Genomic DNA, 23,746 nt, shown 5'->3' with positions numbered 1-23,746 from the left:
CACACACACACACACACACACACACACACACACACACACACACACACGTACTCACTGAATAAATGTAAAAATACATAAATTAAAAAAAAATTAGAAGCAAGAACATTAAGAGGAAGAAGATCTTAACAGATACAAAATATAGAGGGTAAGTAATATATGTGATAAGAAAGCAGAAGTTTGAACTAACTGAGGGGAGGGAGAGAACTATGTGGAGAGGGTTTGTGGGGAGGACAACATGAGAACAAAGTATGTCACACATGTGAGGATGCCATGTATTATGAGAACTACCACACAAAACTTCAAAAATTAGTTTAAAATTTTACTATTAAAAATGATCAATGACTTCAAAGAATATTAAAAATAGAGATTAATTCAATCCAGGACATGGAGAACAAAGTCTTAAACACAGAGGAAAGCTTGGCAAATTATTTCATAAGAGAATTCAACTTATGTTGCTATAATGTTCTTTTGGAATGTATACAATTTACCCTTGTTCATTCAAATGCTGATTTCTCTCCCCCACTATCTGGTTTCAATCTGGATTGAAATTGTGATGCTTATTTTAAGCATCACCAGTCTTAAGTTTGTGTAAACATGTCACCATTGGTTCTCTAAATTGTCAATTAAAACAACCAGCCACAATGTTGAGCAATGGAGAGGATAGGGTGGGACATATTGGTCCGGAGTGGGAGGGAACAGGGAGAAGAGAGGAGGAGAATCTGGAAGGGAGATCTTGGAACCACATGAACCACACCTAAGATATTACTAAAAGCAAGTATAATACAGCAGTATAAGCTAAAGGAAAGATAAAGGTCCAAGTCCAGTGACCTACCTCTCCTATGCTGTGCATATGATATTTCTAATTTTCAAGGACCTAGAAAGAAGTTGCTCCAACATTAACATTATTTTTTGCCCCCTTTAAAGGCTTCACTGCTCCTCAGCTTTTTGTCTTTAGTACAGTATTTTGTCTTTAGTACACTGAGTCATCTCTCCAGCTCCCATAATTTTTATTTTTATTATATGTAGCAGGGTATAGACCAGGTATCTTGTAGCTATTTTTTTTTCCTCCAAAACAATTACATCAATATATATTTTAAAAAGGAACTACAAGGGGCTGAAAGATGGCTCAGCAGTTAAAAACATGCACTGCTCTTGCAGAGAATGATAGTTCAATTCCCAGCACCAATGCCTTCAAGCTGATGTTTGTATATATACATTCAAGTAAAAATTAATAAATCATCGGGTTCAGTGACGCACAGCTTTAATCCCAGTACTCAGTGAAGCAGAGGCAGATCTCTGTGAGTCTGAGGCTAGCCTGGTCTACTAAGTGAGTCTAGGACAGCCAAGGCTACCCAGAGAAACTGTCTCAAAAAAAAAAAAAAAAAAAAATGGGTGAACCTGAATGGCAGGAAACTATGCGGGCTTGGAGGTTTAGGATAGAGTAACTATTGGCCAGCATTGTGCTCTAGGTTAATTAAATAAATCCTGGTCTCTGTGTGGTGACTTAGTTTTACAGCTGTTTAGGAATAACCACTGTTTAACTAAAAGATATACCAATAATAAATACTTATGACCCACAACAAACTTACCTCAACCAGCACCTCAAACACATTAGTGCGCCAGACTGCCCACCATCCAGATGGTTCAAGGACCTTTTCCAAGAAGCTGATCGTGAATTCCTTTACCTCAGAGGCCTTACAGTCAGCTACAAATTAAATAAGAATTGGGAATGTATAAATGAGAAGTTCATAAACTCATCTGAACCTACTTTCTAAGAACAACTGACAATCTGAGGACAATCTGTTTGAAAATTAAAACTATAAAATGACAAGAAATTACTCACCTAAAATGTAATCTTGATACGCTCTGAATCGCTCATAAAATAAAAGTTCATTTGTTTGAATAATCTGTGGAAAAATTTTTTTCCCATCTGGCATGAGAGTTTTTTCAGTAGCATCTAGCTTGACATGATAGCCATGATCACTGCATGGATCTGCATCCTGGAATAAACCTAAAACAATATAACAAATAGATTCAACTATATCTAGATATTGGATAGTGTTCCTAACTGCAAGTCTATTTTGGTACTCCAAACAAAATATAAATAAATATTTAAAGATTAATGTCCCACTTAGCCTCTCATAATCAGTAATATTAGTTTTTAAACCTTAAAAAACTCAAAATCTAAGTTATACTTCAAACAACCGTTTAGAAATTTTCTGATATTTTTGTTATCTAGTACAATTTTGGAAGCAACACTAGATCTCTTTCAAAGCGAATAATTATGATTTTTAAAGATTTTTAATTATTTGTATGCATGAAAGTCTGTGTGGGGGTATGTACATAGGAATGCAGGAGGCCATAGGCATTGGAACTCCCTGTACCTGGAACTACAGGCAGTTGTAAGCTGTCCAATGTGGGTGCTGGGATTCAAATGTGGGTGATCCAGCAAAAAAGCAGTGCTCTCTATTAACCACTGAGTCATCTCTCCAGCTCCCATGATTTTTATTTTTATTATATGTAGCAGGGTATAGACCAGGTATCTTGTAGTTATTTTTTTTTCCTCCAAAACAATTACATCAATATATATTTTAAAAAGGAACTACAAGGGGCTGAAAGATGGCTCAGCAGTTAAAAACATGCACTGCTCTTGCAGAGAATGATAGTTCAATTCCCAGCACCAATGCCTTCAAGCTGTTGTTTGTATATATACATTCAAGTAAAAATTAATAAATCATCGGGTTCAGTGACGCACAGCTTTAATCCCAGTACTCAGTGAAGCAGAGGCAGATCTCTGTGAGTTTGAGGCTAGCCTGGTCTACTAAGTGAGTCTAGGACAGCCAAGGCTACCCAGAGAAACTGTCTCAAAACAAAACAAAAAACAAACAAAACAAAACCCCATCAATTTCTGAAAAACGGTAATTAAGAAGGAACTGCATTCCTATACTACTCAAAAGGAATGTTGAGACCTTTATTTTCTACACTGTGAGTCTGTTGGTGTCCCTTCAAAAAATAAAACGAAATTCTCAAGGTTGCATAAGGTTTGTTTATTTTATTAAGATAACTAGGTCAATTTTTAATTCCAGTGGCTCTGTGTAAGGCAAAAAATAGAAAATGTGAATCACCTTAGGTATGGGCTGTGTGTAATTAGGTTTCATTATCTAAGAGTGGATACTAACATATCAACTCTATGTAATAAGTTGGTTTTTTTTTTTTTTTTTTTTAAGTAGGCAAAGTAATTACTAAATAAATAATACCAATGGTGGCTCTTAAGACTGGCAGAGTGCTTTCCTGAAGCTTCAGGGAAGGTATGTGAAATTTTTACTAGGCTTTCTTCCCTTGTCTTTATTTCCTCCTTCTGTTTTTTTTTTTTTCCTCCTTCCATTTCCTTGTCTGTCAGGCCACCAGAATTATTAACTAAAGTATAACTGAAGGTCATTGCTTACTATGGTGGTTTGAATGCAAATGGCCCTCATATATTTGAATGTTTGGTTCCCAGTTGGTGGTCCATTTAGGAAGGATTAGGGTGTAAGGCAATACTGGATGAGGTGTATCACTAGGGATGGGCTGAGGTTTGTGCATTCTCGTTCTGCAGATCAGGAAGCAGGCATTCAGTGCCATGCCTGCCTGCTTCCATGCTTCCTGCCATGATGATCACTGACTAACTATATGAAACAGTAAGCAAGCTCCCAATTAAATGCTTAAAAAAAAGCTACTTTGTTTCTTCATGGCAATAGAACAATAATTCAGACACTTACAAACAACAATATACATAAGCTTTAGAAGGTATCAGTTTCCTTCCCCATAAAGGGAAGATAGAAATACTATGCTTACTTCAATTAGGTTTAAATAAGGCATTTCTTAATTATTATTTACAACAGTGTCACATATGGAATATATATATGTGTGTTTAAAAATAGCTTACTGCAGTACTTATTCTTTACAGTTACTTTTGTTTTGATTTTCACTTTACAGAGGCACAAATGACAAAAACTGTAGCACAAAACCCAGGAGGGCAGACTGTAGGAGCACAACAGAATCAGAGTAAGACTAGGGATAGTAAACAGGGTCTATGAAACTCAGGCCAAGCTCAAACCCACTGTATAACTGAAAATAACTTAGAACTTCTAATCCTCTTTCAAAGTGTTGAGACTATGTGTAACACTCTGTCAAGTTTTATATGGTACTGGCGACATGAATGCTAGAGCCTCATGAATGCTAGGCAATCACTCTACCAAACTGAGATACATCCACAGTCTTGGAGCTACTTTTCTTGCCAGAAAGTCTAGATGCCACTTCCACTTTAGATGGTTCTTCAATCGCAGAACTTCCTCTCTCCCTCTCCCTCTCATAAAATATATCCTGTCAGTTTCCTCTCCCTCCACTCCTCCCAGGCCCTCCCTCCCCTCTTCCTCACAGCTCCTCCTCTGTTTCCCTTTAGAAAAGAGCGGACCTCCCGACCTGGGTAAGATGTTCAATCATCATTCAGAAAGGCAAAGGGGATAGACATTGGAAGAGGAAGAAAACAGGGAACAGGACAGAAGCCTACCACAGAGGGCCTCTAAAAGGCTCTACCCAGCAGGGTATTAAAGCAGATGCTGAGACTCATAACCAAACTTTGGGCAGAGTTTAGGGAATCTTATGAAAGAAGGGGGAGTTAGAAAGACCTGGAGGGGACAGGAGCTCTACAAGGAGAGCAATAGAACCAAACCAAAACAAAACAAAACAAACAAACCCCACAAAACTGGGCTCAGGGATCTTTTCTGAGACAGATACTCCAACCAAGGACCATTAATGGAGATAACCTAGAACCCCTGCAAAGATGTAGCCCATGGCAGCTCAGTCTCCAAGTGGGTACCATAGTAATGGGAACAGGGACTGTCTCTGACATGAACTCAGCGGCTGGCTCTTTGATCACCTCCTCCTGGGGAGCAGCCTTACCAGGCCACAGAGAAAGATGAAGCAGTCAGTCCTGATGAGACCTAATAGGCTAGGGTCGGAGGGAAGGGGAGGAGGACCGCCCTATCAGTGGACTGGGGGAGGGGCATGGGAGGAGAAGAGGGAGGGAGGGCGGGATTAGAAGGGGATGAGGAAATACGCTACAGCTGGGATACAAAGTGAATACATTGTAATAATAAAACAAAAAAAAAAAAAAAAAAAAAAAAACTGGCCTCCCAGGGAGAGCAACAGAACAGAGCATAACAAGTTACAGTAAGATTAGAAATAAACTGTCATATCAGGGCTGGACAAGGCAACCCAGTAGGCAGAAAAGGATCCCAACCCACTCTCTGTCCCTGCCAGTTAGAAGTCACACCAAAAATCAGCTAACAACCATAACATATTTGGAGATCCATGCAGGTTCCATGACTACTGTTTCAGTCTCTGTGAGCCACTGTGAACCTGCTTAGTTGATCCTGTGGGCCATGTTCTCCTGATGTCCTCAATCCTCTGGCTCCTGCAATTCTTTTTCCCCTTCTTCCGTGGGGTTCCCCTAGCACTAAGAAAAGGGACCCTACAGAAATCTCCAGTTTGGGCTTTCTCTGCACCCAATGTGTGGATGTGGGTCTTTCTGATAACAACTGGGCTAGGCACCAATCTATGAGTATAGAATATAATTAGGAATAATTTTAATGATTCTCTCTTTTTTTCTATCCTAAGTGTCTGAACTGTTCAGCCTGCACTTACTGGCTACCAGGCAGTGTAGGGCAAGGGCTCCCTTTCATGGCGCGGGTCTCAAATCAGACCAGTCATTGGTTGGCCATTCTCACAAGTTCTACACCTTCAATGTTCCCTTCAACACACACACACACACACACACACACACACACACACACACACACACACTCTTTGCAGGCAAGACTTGCCCCAGTCCCACCACTGGAAGTTGCTTGGTTACAGAAGATAGCTGGTTCAAGTTCTGTATCCTCCATTATTAGTACTCACTAGGCACCATTGTAGAATCCTGGGAGTGTACACTGCACTAGGTTTCCACATCAGCCCCCTCCAAATGCTCTCCAATTCCAATCATCTCTTCCTCCATCTCTCCCACCACCACCTCATTAGTCCTGCTCCCATTCCCACCTGCCCTCAGTCCACCTACAAAATCTATTTTATTTTTCCTCAGGGAGATCCATGCATCTCCCCCCCACCCCCCACCCAGCCCTCCTTGTTACTTAGCTTTTCTAGGCCTGTGGGTTGTATCATGATTACCATTTATTTAATAGCTTATATCCGCTTGTAAGTGAGTACATACCATTTTTGTCTTTCTGGGTCTGGGTTACCTCACTCAGGTTAATTTTTTTACAGTTCCATCCATTTACCTGAAAATTTCATGATTTTTTTAAAAAAACAAAAGCTAAGTAATACTCCACTGTATAAAATGTATACTTCTTTATTTTGCAGTCAAGGGCATCTACATTGTTTCCAGTTTCTGGCTATTATAAATAAAGCCACTATAAACATAGTTGGACAAATGTCTTTGTGGTAGGATGGAGCATCCTTTGGATATATGCCCAAGAGTGGCATAGTTGGCTCTTGAGGTAGATTGATTCAGTTTTCTCAAGAACTGCCATATTAATTTCCAAGTTGTACAAATTTGCACTCCCACCAGCAATGGAGTGTTCCCCTTGCCCCACATACTTACCAGCATGAGCTGTCACTTGCATTATTGACCTTAGCCATTCTGACAGGTTTAGGATGGAATCTCAAAGTAGTTTTGATTTGCATTTCCCTGAGGCTAAAGATGTTAAACATTTCTTTAGGTGTTTTTCAGATATTTGACATTCCTCTATTGAAAATTCTCTGTTTAGAGCTATACTCCATTTTTAAATTAGATTATTTGGTTTGTTGATGTCTACTTTTTTGAGTTCTTTATATATTTTAGATATTAGCCTTCAATTGGATATGGAATTGGTGAAAATCTTTTCCCAAACTGCAGGATGCCATTTTGTCCTATGACAGTGTCCTATGCCTTACAGAGGCTTTTCCAGTTTCATTATGAGGTCCCATTTATTAATTGTTGATTTTAGTGCCTGTGCTATTAGTGTTCTGTTCAGGAAGTTATCACCTGTGCCAATGCATTCAAAGCTATCCCCCACTTTCTCTTCTATCAGGTTCAGTGTTACTGGTTTTATATTAAGGTCCTTGATCCACTTGGGCTTGAGTTTTATACAGGGCAATAAATATGGATCTATTCACATTCTTCTGCATGCAGACATCCAGTTAAACCTGCCACCATTTGTTAAAGGTGCTTTCTTTTTTCCATTGTATCTTTTTGGATTCTTTAGCAAATATCAGGTGTCCATAGGCATGTGGATTTATATGTGGGTCTTCATTCATTGGTGCATCTGTTTTTATGACAATACCATGTGGTTTTTATTACTATTGCTCTGTAGCAATAAAAATCAGAAATGGTGATACCTCTGGAAGTTCTTTTATTGTTAAGGATTGTTTTAGCTATCCTGGGGTTTTTGTTATTTCATGTAAAGTTGAGCATTGTTCTTTCCAGGGGTCTGTAAAAAATTGTGTTGGAGGGCTGGAGTGATGGCTCAGTGGTTAAGTGCACGGTCTGTTCTTCCAGAGGTCCTGAGTTCAATTCCCAGCAACCACATGGTGACTCATAACCATCTATAATGTGACCTGATGCCCTCTTCTGGCATGCAGGTGTACATGCAGATAAAGCACTCATACATAGAGTAAATAGTTTCAAGAACTATGTATGGAGAGGACCTAGACACCCTGCTCAGATATAGCCCATAGGTAGCTCAGTCTCTATGTGGGTTCCCAAGTAAGGGGAGCAGGAGCTGTCTCTGATATGAATTTGGTTGCCTGCTCTTTGATCACTTCCCCCTGGTGGTGTGGCCTTGCTAAGCCACAGAGGATCCAGGCAGTCCTGATTAGACTTGATAGGCTAGGGTCTGATAGCAAGGGAGGGAGACTCACCCTTTCAGCGGACTAGGGAAGAGGAATGGGAGGAAGAGAGAGGGAGGGTGGGGGGCTACAATTGAGATATAAAATGAATAAATTGTAAAAAGTAAAAAAAAAAAAAAAAAGAATTGTGTTGGAATTTTGATGGGGACTGTGTTGAAACTATAGATTGCTTTTGGTAAGATGGCCATTTTTACTATATTGATACTACCCATCTATTCGAATGTGGGATTTTTCCACCTCCTGATATCTTCTGCAATTTCTTCAAAGATTTAAAGTTTTTATCATGTAAGTCTTTCACTTCCTTGGTTAGAGTTGCCCCAAGATACTTTATATTATTTGTGGCTATTGTGAAGGGTGCTGTTTCCCTGATTTTTTTTCTCAGTTCATTTGTGATTTGTTCATAGGAGGGCTACTGATTTCTTTGAGTTAATCTTGTGTCCAGGCACTTCACTGAAGGTGTTTATCAGCTTTAGGAGTTCCCTGCCAGAATTTTTGGGGTTGTTTATGTATACTATCATATCACTCCTGACTAGTGAGATTTTGACTTTTTCCATTACAAATTGTATCCCTTTGATATTCATTGTCTTATTGCTCTAGCTAAAACTTCAAGTACTATATATTGAATAGATCTGGAGAGAGTTAGACAGCCTTGTCTTGTTCCTGACAGCCTTGTCTTGTTTTCACTTTGGATGGTTCTCCATTTGCAGCTTGTATTTTTTTATGGACAGCATTTTCACATAGCTGAACAAGACAAATTTCTAAAGCACATGATTACTGAGACTATGACTGTAAAATCAACATTATTGGTTGCATATTTCCAAAGGTACATTTCATATTGAAGAAAAAAAGAAACAAAAAACCCCACCCTACCCATCCTAGATTTTTGTAATATGTTAATAAATTTCATAGCTTCATTAGAAGAACAAGATAACTATTTTGTGTTATGTAATATTTTCACAAGAAGATACAATTCTTAGTGAAGAGCTTTAGAAACAGACACTGAAAGAAATTCTGGAACAATTTGATACCAACACCCACAGCATTTGTATATTTTAAGCAGTGAAGAATTAATTGTTCAGAAACATGACTATGCTTTCAACATTTGTTTTCCAGACACTATAAATAACAGTAAATTCCTATATACATTACAGGAAAAAATAACTTGGTAATTTACAGTGCTCGTATTGTTAGGAAAATAAAACACACTTAATAACCACATGAGATAAAAACATAGCTTCACTAAATCAATCCAAGAACAGAAAATTTGATTAATTCTGTGTCATTAACTATTTGGAATTTGAAAAGTCATGAGAATAAGTTCAAGTTGAAAGACTATCAGGGCTTGCTAGACCATCACTATGATGACTGGTCTGAGTGGGTAGAACATCCTATTTCTGCTATGTAAGTACTTGTGAAAAAAAATGAAAATACATAAAGGAATTTTTGGGAAAGTTTATGTGAACATAATGTACACATATGAACTAGATCTCTTCAAAAGAAGTCAAAACCTGGATTGAATTTCTATCAGCAAGTAAAACTGGTCAATTTCTTTCAAAGGCAAGTTCCCCAATGCAGGTATTATGTCTGCCATGTTGAGTTCAACTTCAAAAGTGGATTTAAAGGCTCACATAGCAGAAGCTAAAACACTGTTTCTTGAAAGAAAGACAAGGATCAAATGGAGTATTATTTTCCCACATGTGAAAGTGACACTATGCTGTGTACGTTATCCAACAGTTATGGTGATCTGATGGCCCAAGAATGAAATGAAAATGGTCCTATCAATACAGAAAAAGAACTATCACTTAAAAAGAGATAAGAAAGTTTATTCTGGAGCCAAATAAGGAGTGACTGTTTTAGGGTTATTATTGCTGTGATGAAACTGCATGACCAAAGGCAACTTGGGGAGAAAAGAGTTTATTTCACCCACAGTACCATATAACATAGTTTTAGTTCATAACTATAGTTCACAGTCAAAAGCAGACAGGAACTAAAGCAGGGTACGGACCAGGAGGCAAGAGCTGATGCAGAGGCCATGGAGGGGTGCTGTGTACTGGTTTGATCATCATGGCTTGCTCTGCCTTTCTTAAGAGAATCTAGGACACTAGCCGAGGGATATCATGATCCACAAAGGGCTGGGCCCTCCCCCATTAATCACTAATTAAGAAAATGCCCTACAGCTGGATTTTATGGAGGCATTTTCTCAGCTGTAGTTCAGTCCTTTCAGATACCTCTAGCCTGTGTAAAGTTGCCAAAAAATTAGCCAGGGCAATGACCATGATCCGAGAATACAGTTTTAGGCTAGCCCAAATTCTATGTTCCAATATGGAAGCAGTTTCATTAAAAAAAAAAAATAATAATAATAATAAAAATTTTTTTTTAAATAGTAATAGAACAAAATAAGCAAAAAATCAAGGCACTCTTCAAATATATTGGTGGAAACAGAAGAGGTGAGTTGAAGCCAAGCAGAGAACTCTCAGCTATAAACTTCAGATGTTGACAGCATTCTTAGTCCTTTGATTGGTAGAAACTATGATTTGTTAAGTTAATACATTCCAAATGCTTTTTAGTTGCACCTGCTAGTCAAAAGACATTAGTTTCAACTTTATTTAACTCATCTGTTAGTCATGGATCCGACACAGAGGTGGGTAAGTGTAAAAGGAACATTTATTCTGTTGTAATTGTTGTCTTGGAGGCTTACTGCCTCCTTTTGTTAACCTAGGCCTGGTCCTGGAAGCTTCTAGCCTCTGTATAATCTAACCTAGGCCTAGGTTGTTTTCAGCCTCTGAGACTAACTGCTTAATAAGCTTACCCTTACTTGTTCTTAATAAGCTCTAGGCTGGCTGATTCAACTCAGTTGTTCTGGCTCAAACTCCTCTCCCAGCTAACTGATTCAATCTGGCTTCTCTCTCAGCCTCTGACTGTTCTGCTTGGCCTCAAACTACTGAAATCTGCTCTAATCTCTTGGTTTCTTCTCATTCTCTGGGTTGTTTTGTTTTCACCTGTGTCCTTTCTCTGCAATCTGTCTCTCTATTTCTGTCCCAGTAAAAGGGTCTCCTCTCTCTCTCTAATTGCCCATTAAGTAGCTTTCCTTTCCTTTTTCTTCTCATGAAAATTAGGCGTATCCTATTCTGTCAAATATTCTCTGATTTGTCACCTTTTCTGCTACTCAATTAGACATCACTTTCAAACACAGGTGCTTCCTCTTACAAACTAACTTCACGGTTTGGGATTAAAGGCATGTATCACAATGCCTGGATCTAAGATTTTCTTTACCTGAAACTTGCTCTATACCAGGCTGGCCTTGAACTCAGAGATCTGCTTGCCTCTGTCTCATGGGATTAAAGGCATGTCTGTGTTCCAACTGGATCACACAGATATAGGTCTTTGGATGTAATCTCTTGCCACAACAGCTATGTTCTGAATTAAAATTCCTCTACAGGCAAGGAATGATTATTTAAAGTAGCCCATGATTAAACTGTAATTAGGCCGTAGACCTACAACATTCAACCTCTCCACATCACTGAAGTTCTAATCAATCAGCCTTTGTACATATGCCTTAAACTTCTACGTGTAGAAGTTAAATATTCCTTTGCACATATAGCTTCTTTCCAGTTCTCCTTCACATGCCCAAAATCAGTGTACACACATCTAAACTGCATGATTTAAAAGCAAAGCAATGATTTGAACTGAACCAATTGCTACTAAAGAAGTGCCTGAGTTACCGAAGAAACTGATGCAGAAACCATTTTCATGTTTTTCTCTTATGAGATAGACATGAAAGAACACGTTAAATTTAAATACCAGCCAAGTATTTGTCTTTGATGAAATGATTAAACATTTTTCCAAGAAACAAAGTAAAAAAAAAAAAAAAAAGCCAAAAACCTCATTCACTGGAGATGTTCATATTTATATATTAAATTTTTACCACAGGCTAAGCTTTTCATTACTTCACATAGCCTCTTTAAATGGTGAGAGCACACAATCTACTCTACTCTTCAGGCTGTTCATTCTCCTCTGATATGTCCCCAGTTTCCCTACCTTTTGGGAAACCATCAAGTAAACTGTGTTTCTCTAAGTTCTATGTTTTATTGTGACTGTTGTTTTGGTTTGGTTTTAAGGAGATAGAGTTTCATGTGGCCTGGGCAGGTCTCAAACTTGTTAGGTAGCCAAGGATGGCCCTTTATCCCTGTTCCTCTTGCTCCCACTACTCAATTGCTGGGATCACAGGTATGCACCAACACCCCTGGCTTATAAATTCAACTTTTAAATATTTCTTATATGATAGCATACAAGTTTAGTTCCTTATAGCCACTTTAAAGCTGACTTCATATTATTTTATTTTCACATCAGAACTACTGGTTGTTTTCTAAACTGTAATCCGTACATAAGCAACTTTTGGCTGTTCACAAAGCATGTTAGCAGAATTAAATCACACCTATGATTTCTTCAACAGAACTCTTTCCACTACACCTTATAACTAAATGTATTAATATAGACTAGCTTTAAAAAATTAACAGGGAAGATCATGGTGGCGCATGCCTTTAACCCCAGTACTTGGGAAGCAGAGACAGGTGGAATTCTGAGTTCGAGGCTGGCCTGGTATACATAATGCATTTCAGGTCAGCCAGGGCTATATATAAACCCTGCCTCAAAACAAAAAACCAAACAGAAACTGGAGATGTAGCTCAGTGGTAGAGTGCTTCCATAGCATATCCAAGGATACAGTTTGGCAAATAAAAACTAAAATGGAAATAGAATCTCCATGACTAAGTATAAAGAACTTAAGGGTTAGAAAAATTGGGTTATTTCTATTTTTGGATTCTATTTCAACTCAGCTCTGCCTGTAGGTGAGTCATCTCTCCTCAGTGCTAAGAACAGATATTTAGCAACAGAGTTCAACTTTGCTTTTCAAAAAGGAGAAGTGTAGCACATGATCCCTTAGTTGTAGGTACAAACAAACAAAATCAAAATCTTGGGTCAATACAAGGACCATGCATGGAGATAAGCTAGAATTCCTGCACAGATGTAGCTCATGGCAGCTCAGTCTCCAAGAGGTTCCCTAGTAATGGGAATAGGGACTGCCTCTGACATGAACTCAGTGGCTGGCTCTTTGATCACTTCCCCCTGAGGGGAACCTTAACAGCCCACAGAGAAAGACAATGCAGCCAGTCCTGATGAGACCTGGTAGGCTAGAGTCAGAGGGAAGGAGAGGAGGCCCTCCCCTATTAGTGGACTTGGGGAGGGGCATGGGAGAAGATGAGAGAGGGAGGATGGGATTAGGAAGGAACGAGGGAGGGGGCTACAGCTGGGACACAAAGTGAATAAACTGTAATTAATTAAAAAAAATTTTTTTTAAAAAAAGATCCCTGTGTCCCTTTCATTTGGTGAATTCCCAATCCCCACTATTCTTGGGAAGCTGAGTCAAGAGGATGGATAGCCTAAATTGGACACGGCACCTCCCGACTCCGAAGTCGCGAGAGTGGGTCCAGCCATCCCCATACAGATACTCACGTCCTAAGGCTGCCCGGGCGCCGGCAGCCACGGAAATAGCCTCTGACACAGGTTGAGGTACTCACCTTCCTGCCAGGACGCCGGTTCCTCTGCCGCCGCCAAGTCAGACCTCGCAGGAACCATACCTTTAGTCTCCAGAACTACAACAGACCGCAATTCACCAGCCATTTCAAATTTACGCGGGCGGCTGTCACGAACAAGAACGTGATGACGAAATCGCTAGCGCTGGTAGTCGGACGGAGGAACCTCTCCAGCTGTCAGTAATTCATCTGGTAGTACTTCAGCGCCACCTATGGGATTGGAAGACTGTTCTGGACCAAGTCTCTGGTTCTTTCCAGTCTCTGGTTTAGCCAAACAAAAGAAGTTGATATATTTTGAAATGATTTCTCAAAAAACAACAAGGCGAACTTGGAGGTTGAACATAGTAGAAAAAATAATGAAAATAAAATGATTAAGATAATGCCATCTTGTTTTTACTCCTTTTTATGACTGCTTAGGGAGTTCTCAGGCAAGTTGGCCTTGGCAACACATTTATGATTTCCAGGGCCTTGACCATGGCCCAGAAGAATTAACTAAAATAATTGACAATTTATGTAAAAAAAAAAACCTACTATTTTCTGCCAATAATAAATGTTTTAAGTTTACTCTAACCCTCACCTAATTTTGATATATCTTCGTGGGTTTTGCCTTTAAAACTATGTATCCCTGAACTTGGCCACCAAGAGACTTTTCAGAGGCTCAAGCCTGATCTTGGTCTGGCCTTCAATAAAACGGACTTAAAAGTTTTAATTGGCACAAGCAGTGTGATTGTCAGTTACTATCTCCAGTGGATCATTACAAAAAGGAAAAAACAAAACAAAACAGTAGTATTTACATGAGTGTGTTTCAGCCACTACTAGTGGCTACTAGTGCTATTGCCCTTGAGAAAAATCCCTTCAGAGCTCAGAAGCTGGCTACAGGATTAAACTGTATTAGGATGTTAGCATAAGCAGTTCTGTTACTGTCATCAGCAAGAACCAGACACTGGGTAGTTTTGAGCAATGTTAAATTATATTTAGATGGGCTGTGGTGGTATATTACTTTAATCTAGAGTCAGAAGCAGAGACAGAGACAGGAGGCAAGTCTCTGGGAGTTCAAGACCAGACTGGTCCACAATGCAAGTCCCAGGATAATAAGGGTAACATGGTAAAATCTTGTCTCAAAAAGTTATATTTAGTATGCTATTTTATTAACTTTTAATAATTTAACCTGTAACCAACAGTAATAGCTATTATTTACTATGCAAAATACTGCCAGGAGGTTTTTCCTATAATATATTTTATAAACTTCAAAATGCATTCTACAGAGCTGGAAAAATGGTTTTAGCTGATAAGGTACTTGCTAGTCAAGCATGAGGACATATATTTGGTCTTCTAACCCAGAAAAAAAAATCTAGATATGGTGGTGGACATTTGTATTCAAACTGCTGGGAGAGGGATGATTTGGAGACAGGACCCTGGATCTTACTGGCTAGCAAGTCTATCAAATTGGCAAAATTCAGGTTCAATGAGAGACCCTATCTCAAAATATAAGGTGGGGAGTAATAAAAGGAGACACCAGACCTAAACCTCTATCATCCACATGTATATCCACACACCCACATGAACATGCATGTACCACAGACACATAAACATATGTAAATTAATACATAAATATTTTATAAATCTTTAAGACTTAGTCTTAAATAAGCTGCCCCTTGCCATGTACTCAATAAATATGTTTTCTTTAAATTTCCTATAAGATAAGAAATAGCAGTAAAGTCTACTCATTTCACAATGAGGTGCAGAAGTCACCAAGAAGCTGAGTAACATCTCGAAGCTAATTCAGTAGCTTTTCCATGGAATCTTACTTTGCTGGATGGCTGCTAGTTGTCAAGATGTCTGTGTTTGAAGTGGCTGACGGAGGCCTCTAGATAATTTTTCTTTGCCACTAGTCTCCCAGCCCCTTCCCAGGGGTTCCCAGGAGACAAAATATCTTTTTTTATCATCTAATTTTTTCTTTAGATTGCCATTTTTACCATATTTTCAGAGCTATTTCAATAGCATAGTAATTTTTTTCTCATCCTTGATACCACCTCACAGGGCATGTTGTATGAAAAAAAAATCTATTTTCAGTAACAGAAAAAAAAAAAGCTGTGCTATTCCAGGAAGAGCTCAGCCTGGGAGTGGTGGCTTGCAAGAAGCATCAGTATCACCACTGTGCCTCAACACCCCACTTCCCAACATAGTCTGCTCTGTAATGTACAATCTATTTAAAACCAAATTCGGATATTATAATTTTATTTCTTATAAAACCTCACAGTATTTTCCTGCAATTTTTAAATGACAGATTCTCACAGAGTTCTGAAGAGAGAGGACTCACTGTTCTTAAGTCTGCATTATTCAACTCTGCTGGTAGAGACTGTGGGTTTGCAATGACATCTAGACTTTCATTAAACTGGAAAGCAATCAAGTCTTTATGTCTACAAATTATATATTTATTAGTTACACAACTTTGGCAATGTTTGTAATGACATCTAGGATGTGACAATCCCCTACCACACACATACCACTGTGAGAATAAAAGATAACTCTTTCTAAACTTGCCTTATCGTAGGAAAAGATTTTTACACACATAAAGTAGATGCATCTGCAGGATTAGGGTAACTTGTTAACAAATCTGTCTACTCAGTTCTCTCACTTCATAGTAATACAAACTTTCAATAATAAGACAGTATGCCATCATTGCAAAATGATAAATTTCAATAACATTGTCTCTAACTGAATGTTATTTTCTTGTCTTAAAAATGTAGATTAGATTAGCTTTGAACCTCAAAGCTATCTCAGTCTCATAAATGCTAGCATCACAGGTGTGTGCCACCAAACCCATCCATGTTGTTAATTCTTTTAAATGTAGGTGTGCATGATTGTATTTATAGAAATAAAGAACAAACTACAGCAGAATTTGCAAATAAATTAAAAAAAGGCAGTTACATGATGGAATGATCAGGGCTAAGAGTTTGTGGTTCCTACCAGTGCCATCTTGGAGGTGGGATGTCATTTCTGCTTGGCAGATTGGACCTCCAGCAAAAGTATTGAATCAATAAAGCAGGTGGATCTAAAGTTATGGGCAAGAACATTTCCCTATACCAGATTTTAAAAAGTATAAAAACAGCATAAGAATAGCTGAAATTCTGGACCCATTATTGTTTTAAAATTATTATTGGGGCTGGAGAGATGGCTCAGTGTTTAAGTGAACTGTCTGCTCTTCCAAATGGACTTGGGTTCAATTCCCAGCACCCACATGGCAGCCCACAACTGTCTGTAATGCCAATTCTAATGGATCTGACACCTTCATACTAAAAGCACACAAAATAAAATTAAATAAATTATTTTAAAAAATTATTATTGTTATTGTTTTAAAGCCAAGTAAATTTATCTGTTTTATAGAAATTAAAATAATTATAATAATTTTGGGTTGGACCAATATGAAAATATTTAAGTTCCTAATTTCAAATAAGCAGACATATGGTTCATTTTAAAGTTTAAGTCTCTTCTAATAAACACACATACCCTGTCTCAAAAAAATAACCCCCCAAACCAAAGCAAACCAAAACCAACCAACCAACCAACCAACCAAACCAAAATCAAAACCACCCAGATAGACCTAGGTATTTGAAATTCTTTTGTACTTTGTCACATGACTCTTAGAGATTAGGATAAGGTTTAAGGTAATTAAAGTCAGTGTGGTAGAATAAAAAATTGGGACTTTGTGCTACATGACTATCTGGACTTGTGTTGATTGGCAACACACTGCAGGGTCCTCAGCTAGGCTATCATGTGCCTTGGTGATACTTGTTCCTACAAGGTCAGATCTGCCATTTTGCCTGAACATTGTCATAGCCAAATGCATCTGTGATTATGTCCCAGGTCTCACTCTGTAAGTTAGGATGTACATATACTACAGTATAATTCTTGGTGCAGAGGTTTTCTTAGGACTGCTTCTCAGTGCTTTCTTGTTCTCATGGATATTTGTCCTTTTTATGTTCATTTAATATTCATCCTACACAGGGCGGTAATAGTATCATTCTCATTTCACAGATAAGAACAAAGGCTCAGGGTTGTACAGCTGTGGAATGAAATATAGGAACAGTCACACGCAGGTCTGAGTACAGTATCTGGACTTATAACTCCAGTACTGTCTTTATGCACTGAGAAAAGTAACTTTCAAACACTATTTTAAACAACTAAAGTCAGTTCTTCAAAAGGAAATAGATATTCAAAAAGAATAACAAATGTAATTAGAAAAAACAACACTTGTTTCTCTTAACACTTTCCCCAGACTTTCTACCAATGGAAGGAGACCTCAGGGAAGGCAGTGGTGGGCTAGGATACTCAGATACAGATTCTGGGAGCTATTATGGCATTAGGTCATTGGTTAAGCTGTCAATCCATTAGTTAGATTGTGCAGCCATTGCTTAGACTGGATGGTCATTGGATTGGCTGTTGTTATGGAGAAATAAAGAAAGGAATGAAGGCCAGAAGCAAAGGTGGAGCTGCAGTACAGGCACAGTGTTAGGATTTAAATAGCCTGTTTCAGGGTGTTTCTGATTGGAGTATGGCATTTGGGTCTCCATACAATCATATAGCTATCCTGGGAAGAATAGTTTGAAGATGGTGATGGTTGTAAGCTGTCTGCATGCAGCATTCTGATTTATCTGGACAGGTCATCACTACATCTACCACAGCATTTTATTTTTTTTCTGATTTATTTCTTTAATATTTTTTAGTTTTAAATAATTTTATACATTTACTTGTATCCCAGCTGTAGCCCTCTCCCTCTTTCTCTCCCAATCCTCCCCTCCCTCTTTCCCTCCTCTCCTTCCTGCCCCTTTCCGAGTCCACTGAGAGGGGGTGTCTTCCTCTCCTTCCATCTGGTCCTAGCTTATCAGGTATCTTCAGGATGGTTGCAATGTCCTTATCTGTGGCCTAGCAAGGCTCCTCCTCCCTAAGGGGGGGAGGGGAAGCTCATGAGTTCATGTCAGAAACAATTCCTGTCCCCCTTACTAGGGAACCCACTTGGATACTGAGCTACCATGGGGTATGTCTGAGCAGGGGTTGTAGGTTATATCCATGCATGGTCCTTTGTTGGATAAACAATCTCATAGAAGACCCCTGTGCTCAGATATATTTGGTCCTTGTGGGGCTCCCTGTCCCCTCTAGAATATGCTAATTCCTCCTTCTTTCATATGATTCCCTACACTCTGATGAAGGTTTGGTTTTGGGTCTTAGCATCTGCTTTGATACACTGCTAGGCAGAGTTTTTCAGGTGCCTTTTGTGGTAGGCTACTGTCCTGTTACTTGTTTTCTCATATTTCCAATGTCCATCCCCTTTGTCTTTCTAGATGAGGATTGATCATCTTACCCCTGGACCTCTTTCTTGTTTATCTTCTTTAGGTGTACATATTTTAGTATGTTTATCCTATCTTATAGGTCTATATAAGTGAGGCTATACCATTGTGTATTTCTGCTTTTGGGATACCTCACTCAGGATGATTTTTTTCTAGATCCCACCATTTGCCTGCAAAATTCATGATTTCCTTGTTTTTAGTTGCTGAGTAGTATTCCATTGTATAAAAGTACCACAATTTCTGCATCCATTCTTCTGTTTCCAGGTTCTGGCTATTACGAATAAGGCTGCTACAAACATGGTTGAGCAAATGTCCTTGTTGTGTACTTGAACATCTTTTGGATATATGCCTAGGAGTGGTATATCGGATCTTGAGGTAGCACTATTCCTAATTGTCTGAGCAAGCACCAGATTGATTTCTATAGCTACCACAGAATTTTAGGCTCCTGAAAATATTCTGGCTTTTTCCTTTGCTGAAATGGAGAATGACCAGATAGTTCTAAGTAGAGGAATGAATAACATTATTGCTTGTAAGGACTGCTCTGAGAATGGGTGTCAGAGTCAAGAGACAAGCTGGGAGCTTAGGCATCCATTGCAAGCAGAGGATGAAAAGAAATCTACATGAGGAGGGTGAGATTGGCCATTCCTAGTTATACTCTGAAACCAGAGAGAGCAGAGCATCCTATCAGGTAGAGTGAGGAGTATGAGAAAGTCAGGACTGACTCTGTGTTATTCTTGTGAGCTGTGAGAACATGAACTTAGTCATCTGTTTAGAGATGTCTTGTCCCCTCACAGAACAAGAGAGTAAAAGGACAGAGTTTCAAGAGATTCACTGGCTTTAGAGGTCTAGACACATTCTCAGAATTTTTCTTTTTGAGGTTATATTCTCTTCTGAAAAATACAAGTTTAGTGCCACAGGCTTTTAGAACCTGTCTCTGGAGTTTCAATTTCCTGAAAGTTATCAGCAGAATCTAGAGGTCTGAATATCACAGGCCTGGTAGCAAGTATATTGGTGTAATAAGAGCTGGTTGGGGGTGGGGGGAACAGACAGAAAACTAAAGCTCATCCTAACTCTTTTGTTAAAAAGTATTTGAATATCATTGGGAAGTTATTTTTAAGTAGAACACACAAAGTGTCTTTACAAAGACTGTTGGGACCAAACCAACCATATGGTTTCTTAAAGTTCTTTCTCTTCTGTCATCCTGTCAGACTCAACTGTTCCATATCCATTGTCTTATTCTGTTTATAGCTTTCACTTGAGAATTCTAACACCACCCCCACACAGGATGCTTCTCTCCTTTCATTTCACTCTGTGTCTTGTCTGATCTTTTTCTTTTATTCTTTCTTTTTTTTTTATTAATTACACTTTATTCATTTTGTATCCCCCCATAAGCCCCTTCCTCCTCCCCTCCCGATCCCACCCTCCCTCCCCTTTCTGCATGCATGCCCCTCCCCAAGTCCACTGATAGGGGAGGTTCTCCTCTTCTTTCTGATCTTAGTCTATCCATTCTCATCAAAAGTGGCTGCATTGTCCTCTACTGTGGCCTGGTAAGGCTGCTCCCCCCTCAGGGGGAAGTGATCAACGAGCAGACCAATCAGATTATGTCAGAGGCAGTCCCTCTTCCCATTACTATGTAACCCACTTGGACACTGAACTGCCATGGGCTACATCTGTGCAGGGGTTCCAGGTCATCTCCACGAATAGTCCTTGGTTGGAGTATGGGTCTCTGGGAAGTTCCCTGTGTTCAAATTATCTTGTTCTGTTACTCTCCTTGTGGAGTTCCCGTCCCCTCCAGCTCTTACTATTTCCCACTTCTTACATAGAATTCCATTCACTCTGCCCATCAGTTGGCGATCAGGCTCAGCATCTGCTTTGACGGTCTATACTGCAGAAGCTTTCAGAGGCCCTCTGTGGCAGGTTTCAAGGTTGTTTCCTGTTTTCTTCTGGCTTTCAGAGGCCCTTTGTAGCAGGTTCCGAGGTTGTTTCCTATTTTCTTTTTCTTCTGATGTCCATCCTCTTTGCCTTTCAGGATGGGGATTGAACATTTTAGTTAGGGTCCTCTCTTTTGCTTAGTTTGTTTAGATGTACAGATTTTAGTGGGTTTATTCTATATTGTATGTTTATATGAGTAGTATATACCATGCGTGTCTTTTTGCTTCTGGGACAACTCACTCAGGATGATCCTTTCCAGGTCCCACCATTTACCTGAAAATTTCATGATTTCCTTATTTTTCATTGCTGAGTAATACTCCATTGTATAGATGTACCACAGTTTCTGCATCCATTCTTCAGTTGAGGGGCATCTGGGTTGTTTCCAGCTTCTGGCTATTACAAATAAAGCTGCTACAAACATGGTTGAGCAAATGTCCTTTTTGTGTACTTGCGCCTCTTTTGGGTATATGCCTAGGAGTGGTATGGCTGGATCTTGAGGAAGGGCTATTCCTAGTTGTCTGAGAAAGCGCCAGATTGATTTCCAGAGTGGTTGTACCAGTTTACATTCGCACCAGCAGTGGAGAAGGGTTCCCCTTTCTCCACAACCTCTCTAGCATGTGTTGTCCCTTGAGTTTTTCATCTTGGCCATTCTGATGGGTGTAAGGTGAAATCTCAGGGTTGTTTTGATTTGCATTTCCCTAATGGCTAATGAGGTTGAGCATTTCTTTAAGTGCTTCTCTGCCATTCGATATTCCTCTACAGAGAATTCTCTGTTTAGCTCTGTTCCCCATTTTTTAAGTGGATTACTTGGTTTATTGCTTTTCAGCTTCTTTAGTTCTTCATATATATTGGATATGAGTCCTCTGTCAGATAAAGGGTTGGTGATGATTCTTTCCCAATCTGTAGGCAGTCGCTTTGTTTTGGGACGGTGTCCTTTGCTTTACAGAAGCTTTTCAATTTGATGAGGTCCCATTTATTGATTGTTGCTCTTAGAGCCTGTGCTGTTGGTGTTCTGTTCAGGAAGTTTTCTCCTGTACCAATGAGTTCTAGGGTATTCCCCACTTTTTTTTTTTTCTAGCCGATTTAATGTGTCTGGTTTTATGTTGAGGTCTTTGATCCACTTGGACTTCAGTTTTGTGCAGGGTGATAAGTATGGATCTAGTTTCATTTTTCTACATGTAGACATCCAGTTGGACCAGCACCATTTGTTGAAGATGCTCTCTTTTTTCCATTGTATGGTTTTGGCATCTTTGTCAAAAATCAGGTGTCCATAAGTGTGTGGGTTTATTTCTGGGTCTTCTGTTCGATTCCATTGATCCACCATTCTGTTTCTATGCCAGTACCATGCAGTTTTTATAACTGTTGCTCTATAGTACAGCTTGAGATCAGGGATGGAGATACCTCCAGAAGATCTTTTATTGTAGAGGATTGTTTTAGCAATTCTCGGCTTCTTGTTATTCCATACGAAGTTGAGAATTTTTCTTTCCAGGTCTGTAAAGAATTGTGTTGGCAATTTGATGGGAATTGCATTAAATCTGTAGATTGCTTTTGGTAAGATGGCCATTTTTACTATGTTAATCCTGCCAAGCCATGAGCATGGGAGATCTTTCCATCTTCTCATATCTTCCTCTAATTCTTTCTTCAGAGACTTGAAATTTTTTTCATACAAGTCTTTGACTTGCTTGGTTAGGGTTACACCAAGGTACTTTATGTCATTCGTGGCTATTGTGAAGGGTGTTGTTTCTCTAATTTCTTTCTCAGCCCTTTTGTCTTTTGTATACAGGAGTGCTACTGATTTTTTTGAGTTAATTTTGTATCCGGCGACTTTGCTGAAGGTGTTTATCAGCTGTAGGAGTTCCCTGGTAGAGTTTTTGGGGTCACTCATATATACTATCATATCATCTGCAAATAGTGATAATTTGACTTCTTCCTTTCCCATCTGTATCCCCTTGATCTCCTTCAACTGTCTTATTGCTCTAGCAAGGACTTCCAGAACTATGTTGAAGAGATATGGAGAGAGTGGGCAGCCTTGTCTTGTCCCTGATTTCAGTGGGATTGCTTTAAGTTTCTCTCCGTTCAGTTTGATGTTGGCTATGGGCTTGCTGTAAATCGCCTTTACTATGTTTAGATATGTGCCTTGTATCCCTGATCTCTCCAGTACTTTAAACATGAATGGATGTTGGATTTTGTCAAATGCTTTTTCAGCATCTACGGAGATTATCATGTGGTTTTTTTCTTTCAGTTTGTTAATATGGTGGATCACATTGATGGATTTCCGTATATTAAACCACCCCTGCATACCTGGGATGAAGCCTACTTGGTCATAGTGGATAATATCTTTGATGTGTTCTTGGATTCGGTTTGCAAGTATTTTGTTAAGTATTTTTGCATCAATGTTCATAAGGGAGATTGGCCTGAAATTCTCTTTCTTTGTTGAGTCTTTGTGAGGTTTAGGTACCAAGGTGATTGTGGCTTCATAGAATGAGTTTGGTAATGTTCCTTCTGTTTCTATTTTGTGGAATAGTTTGAAGAGAATTGGAGTTAGCTCTTCTTTGAAGGTCTGGTAGAATTCTGCGCTGAAGCCATCTGGTCCTGGGCTTTTTTTGGATGGGAGACTTTTGATGACCGCTTCTATTTCTTTGAGGGATATAGGACTATTTAATTGATTTACCTGGTCCTGATTCAGCTTTGGTAAGTCAAATCGATCAAGAAAATTGTCCATTTCATTTAGGTTTTCAAATTTTGTTAAGTATAGACTTTTGAAGTAAGTCCTAATGATTGTTTGGATTTCCTCAGTGTCTGTTGTTATGTCCCCCTTTTCATTTCTGATTTTGTTGATTTGTTTGGTGTCTCTCTGCCTTTTAGTTAGCTTGGCTAAGGGTTTGTCGATCTTGTTGATTTTCTCAAAGAACCAGCTCTTGGTTTCATTGATTCTTTGAATTGTTT

The 23,746-nt window shown here is 39.0% G+C and overlaps 1 protein-coding gene across 1 annotated transcript in view; it reads right to left on the bottom strand.

Annotated features, from left to right (window-relative positions):
- Positions 1-13,608, bottom strand: part of Shcbp1 (SHC binding and spindle associated 1) — a 33,444-nt gene extending 19,836 nt beyond the window's left edge. The window contains exons 1-3 of the mRNA XM_055608482.1: positions 13,506-13,608; positions 1,844-2,011; positions 1,590-1,705 (exon numbers count right to left, since the gene is read on the bottom strand). Coding sequence (XP_055464457.1) covers positions 1,590-1,705; positions 1,844-2,011; positions 13,506-13,608 — 387 coding nt within the window. The remainder of the gene's footprint in view (positions 1-1,589; positions 1,706-1,843; positions 2,012-13,505) is intronic.
- Between the last annotated feature and the right edge of the window lie 10,138 nt (positions 13,609-23,746).

The sequence above is a fragment of the Psammomys obesus genome, unplaced genomic scaffold, assembly GCF_907164565.1.
Source record: "Psammomys obesus unplaced genomic scaffold, mPsaObe1.curated_primary_1811, whole genome shotgun sequence".
In the NCBI taxonomy this organism is placed as follows: Eukaryota; Metazoa; Chordata; class Mammalia; order Rodentia; family Muridae; genus Psammomys; species Psammomys obesus.
This window is presented reverse-complemented; position numbering and strand designations above follow the sequence as displayed.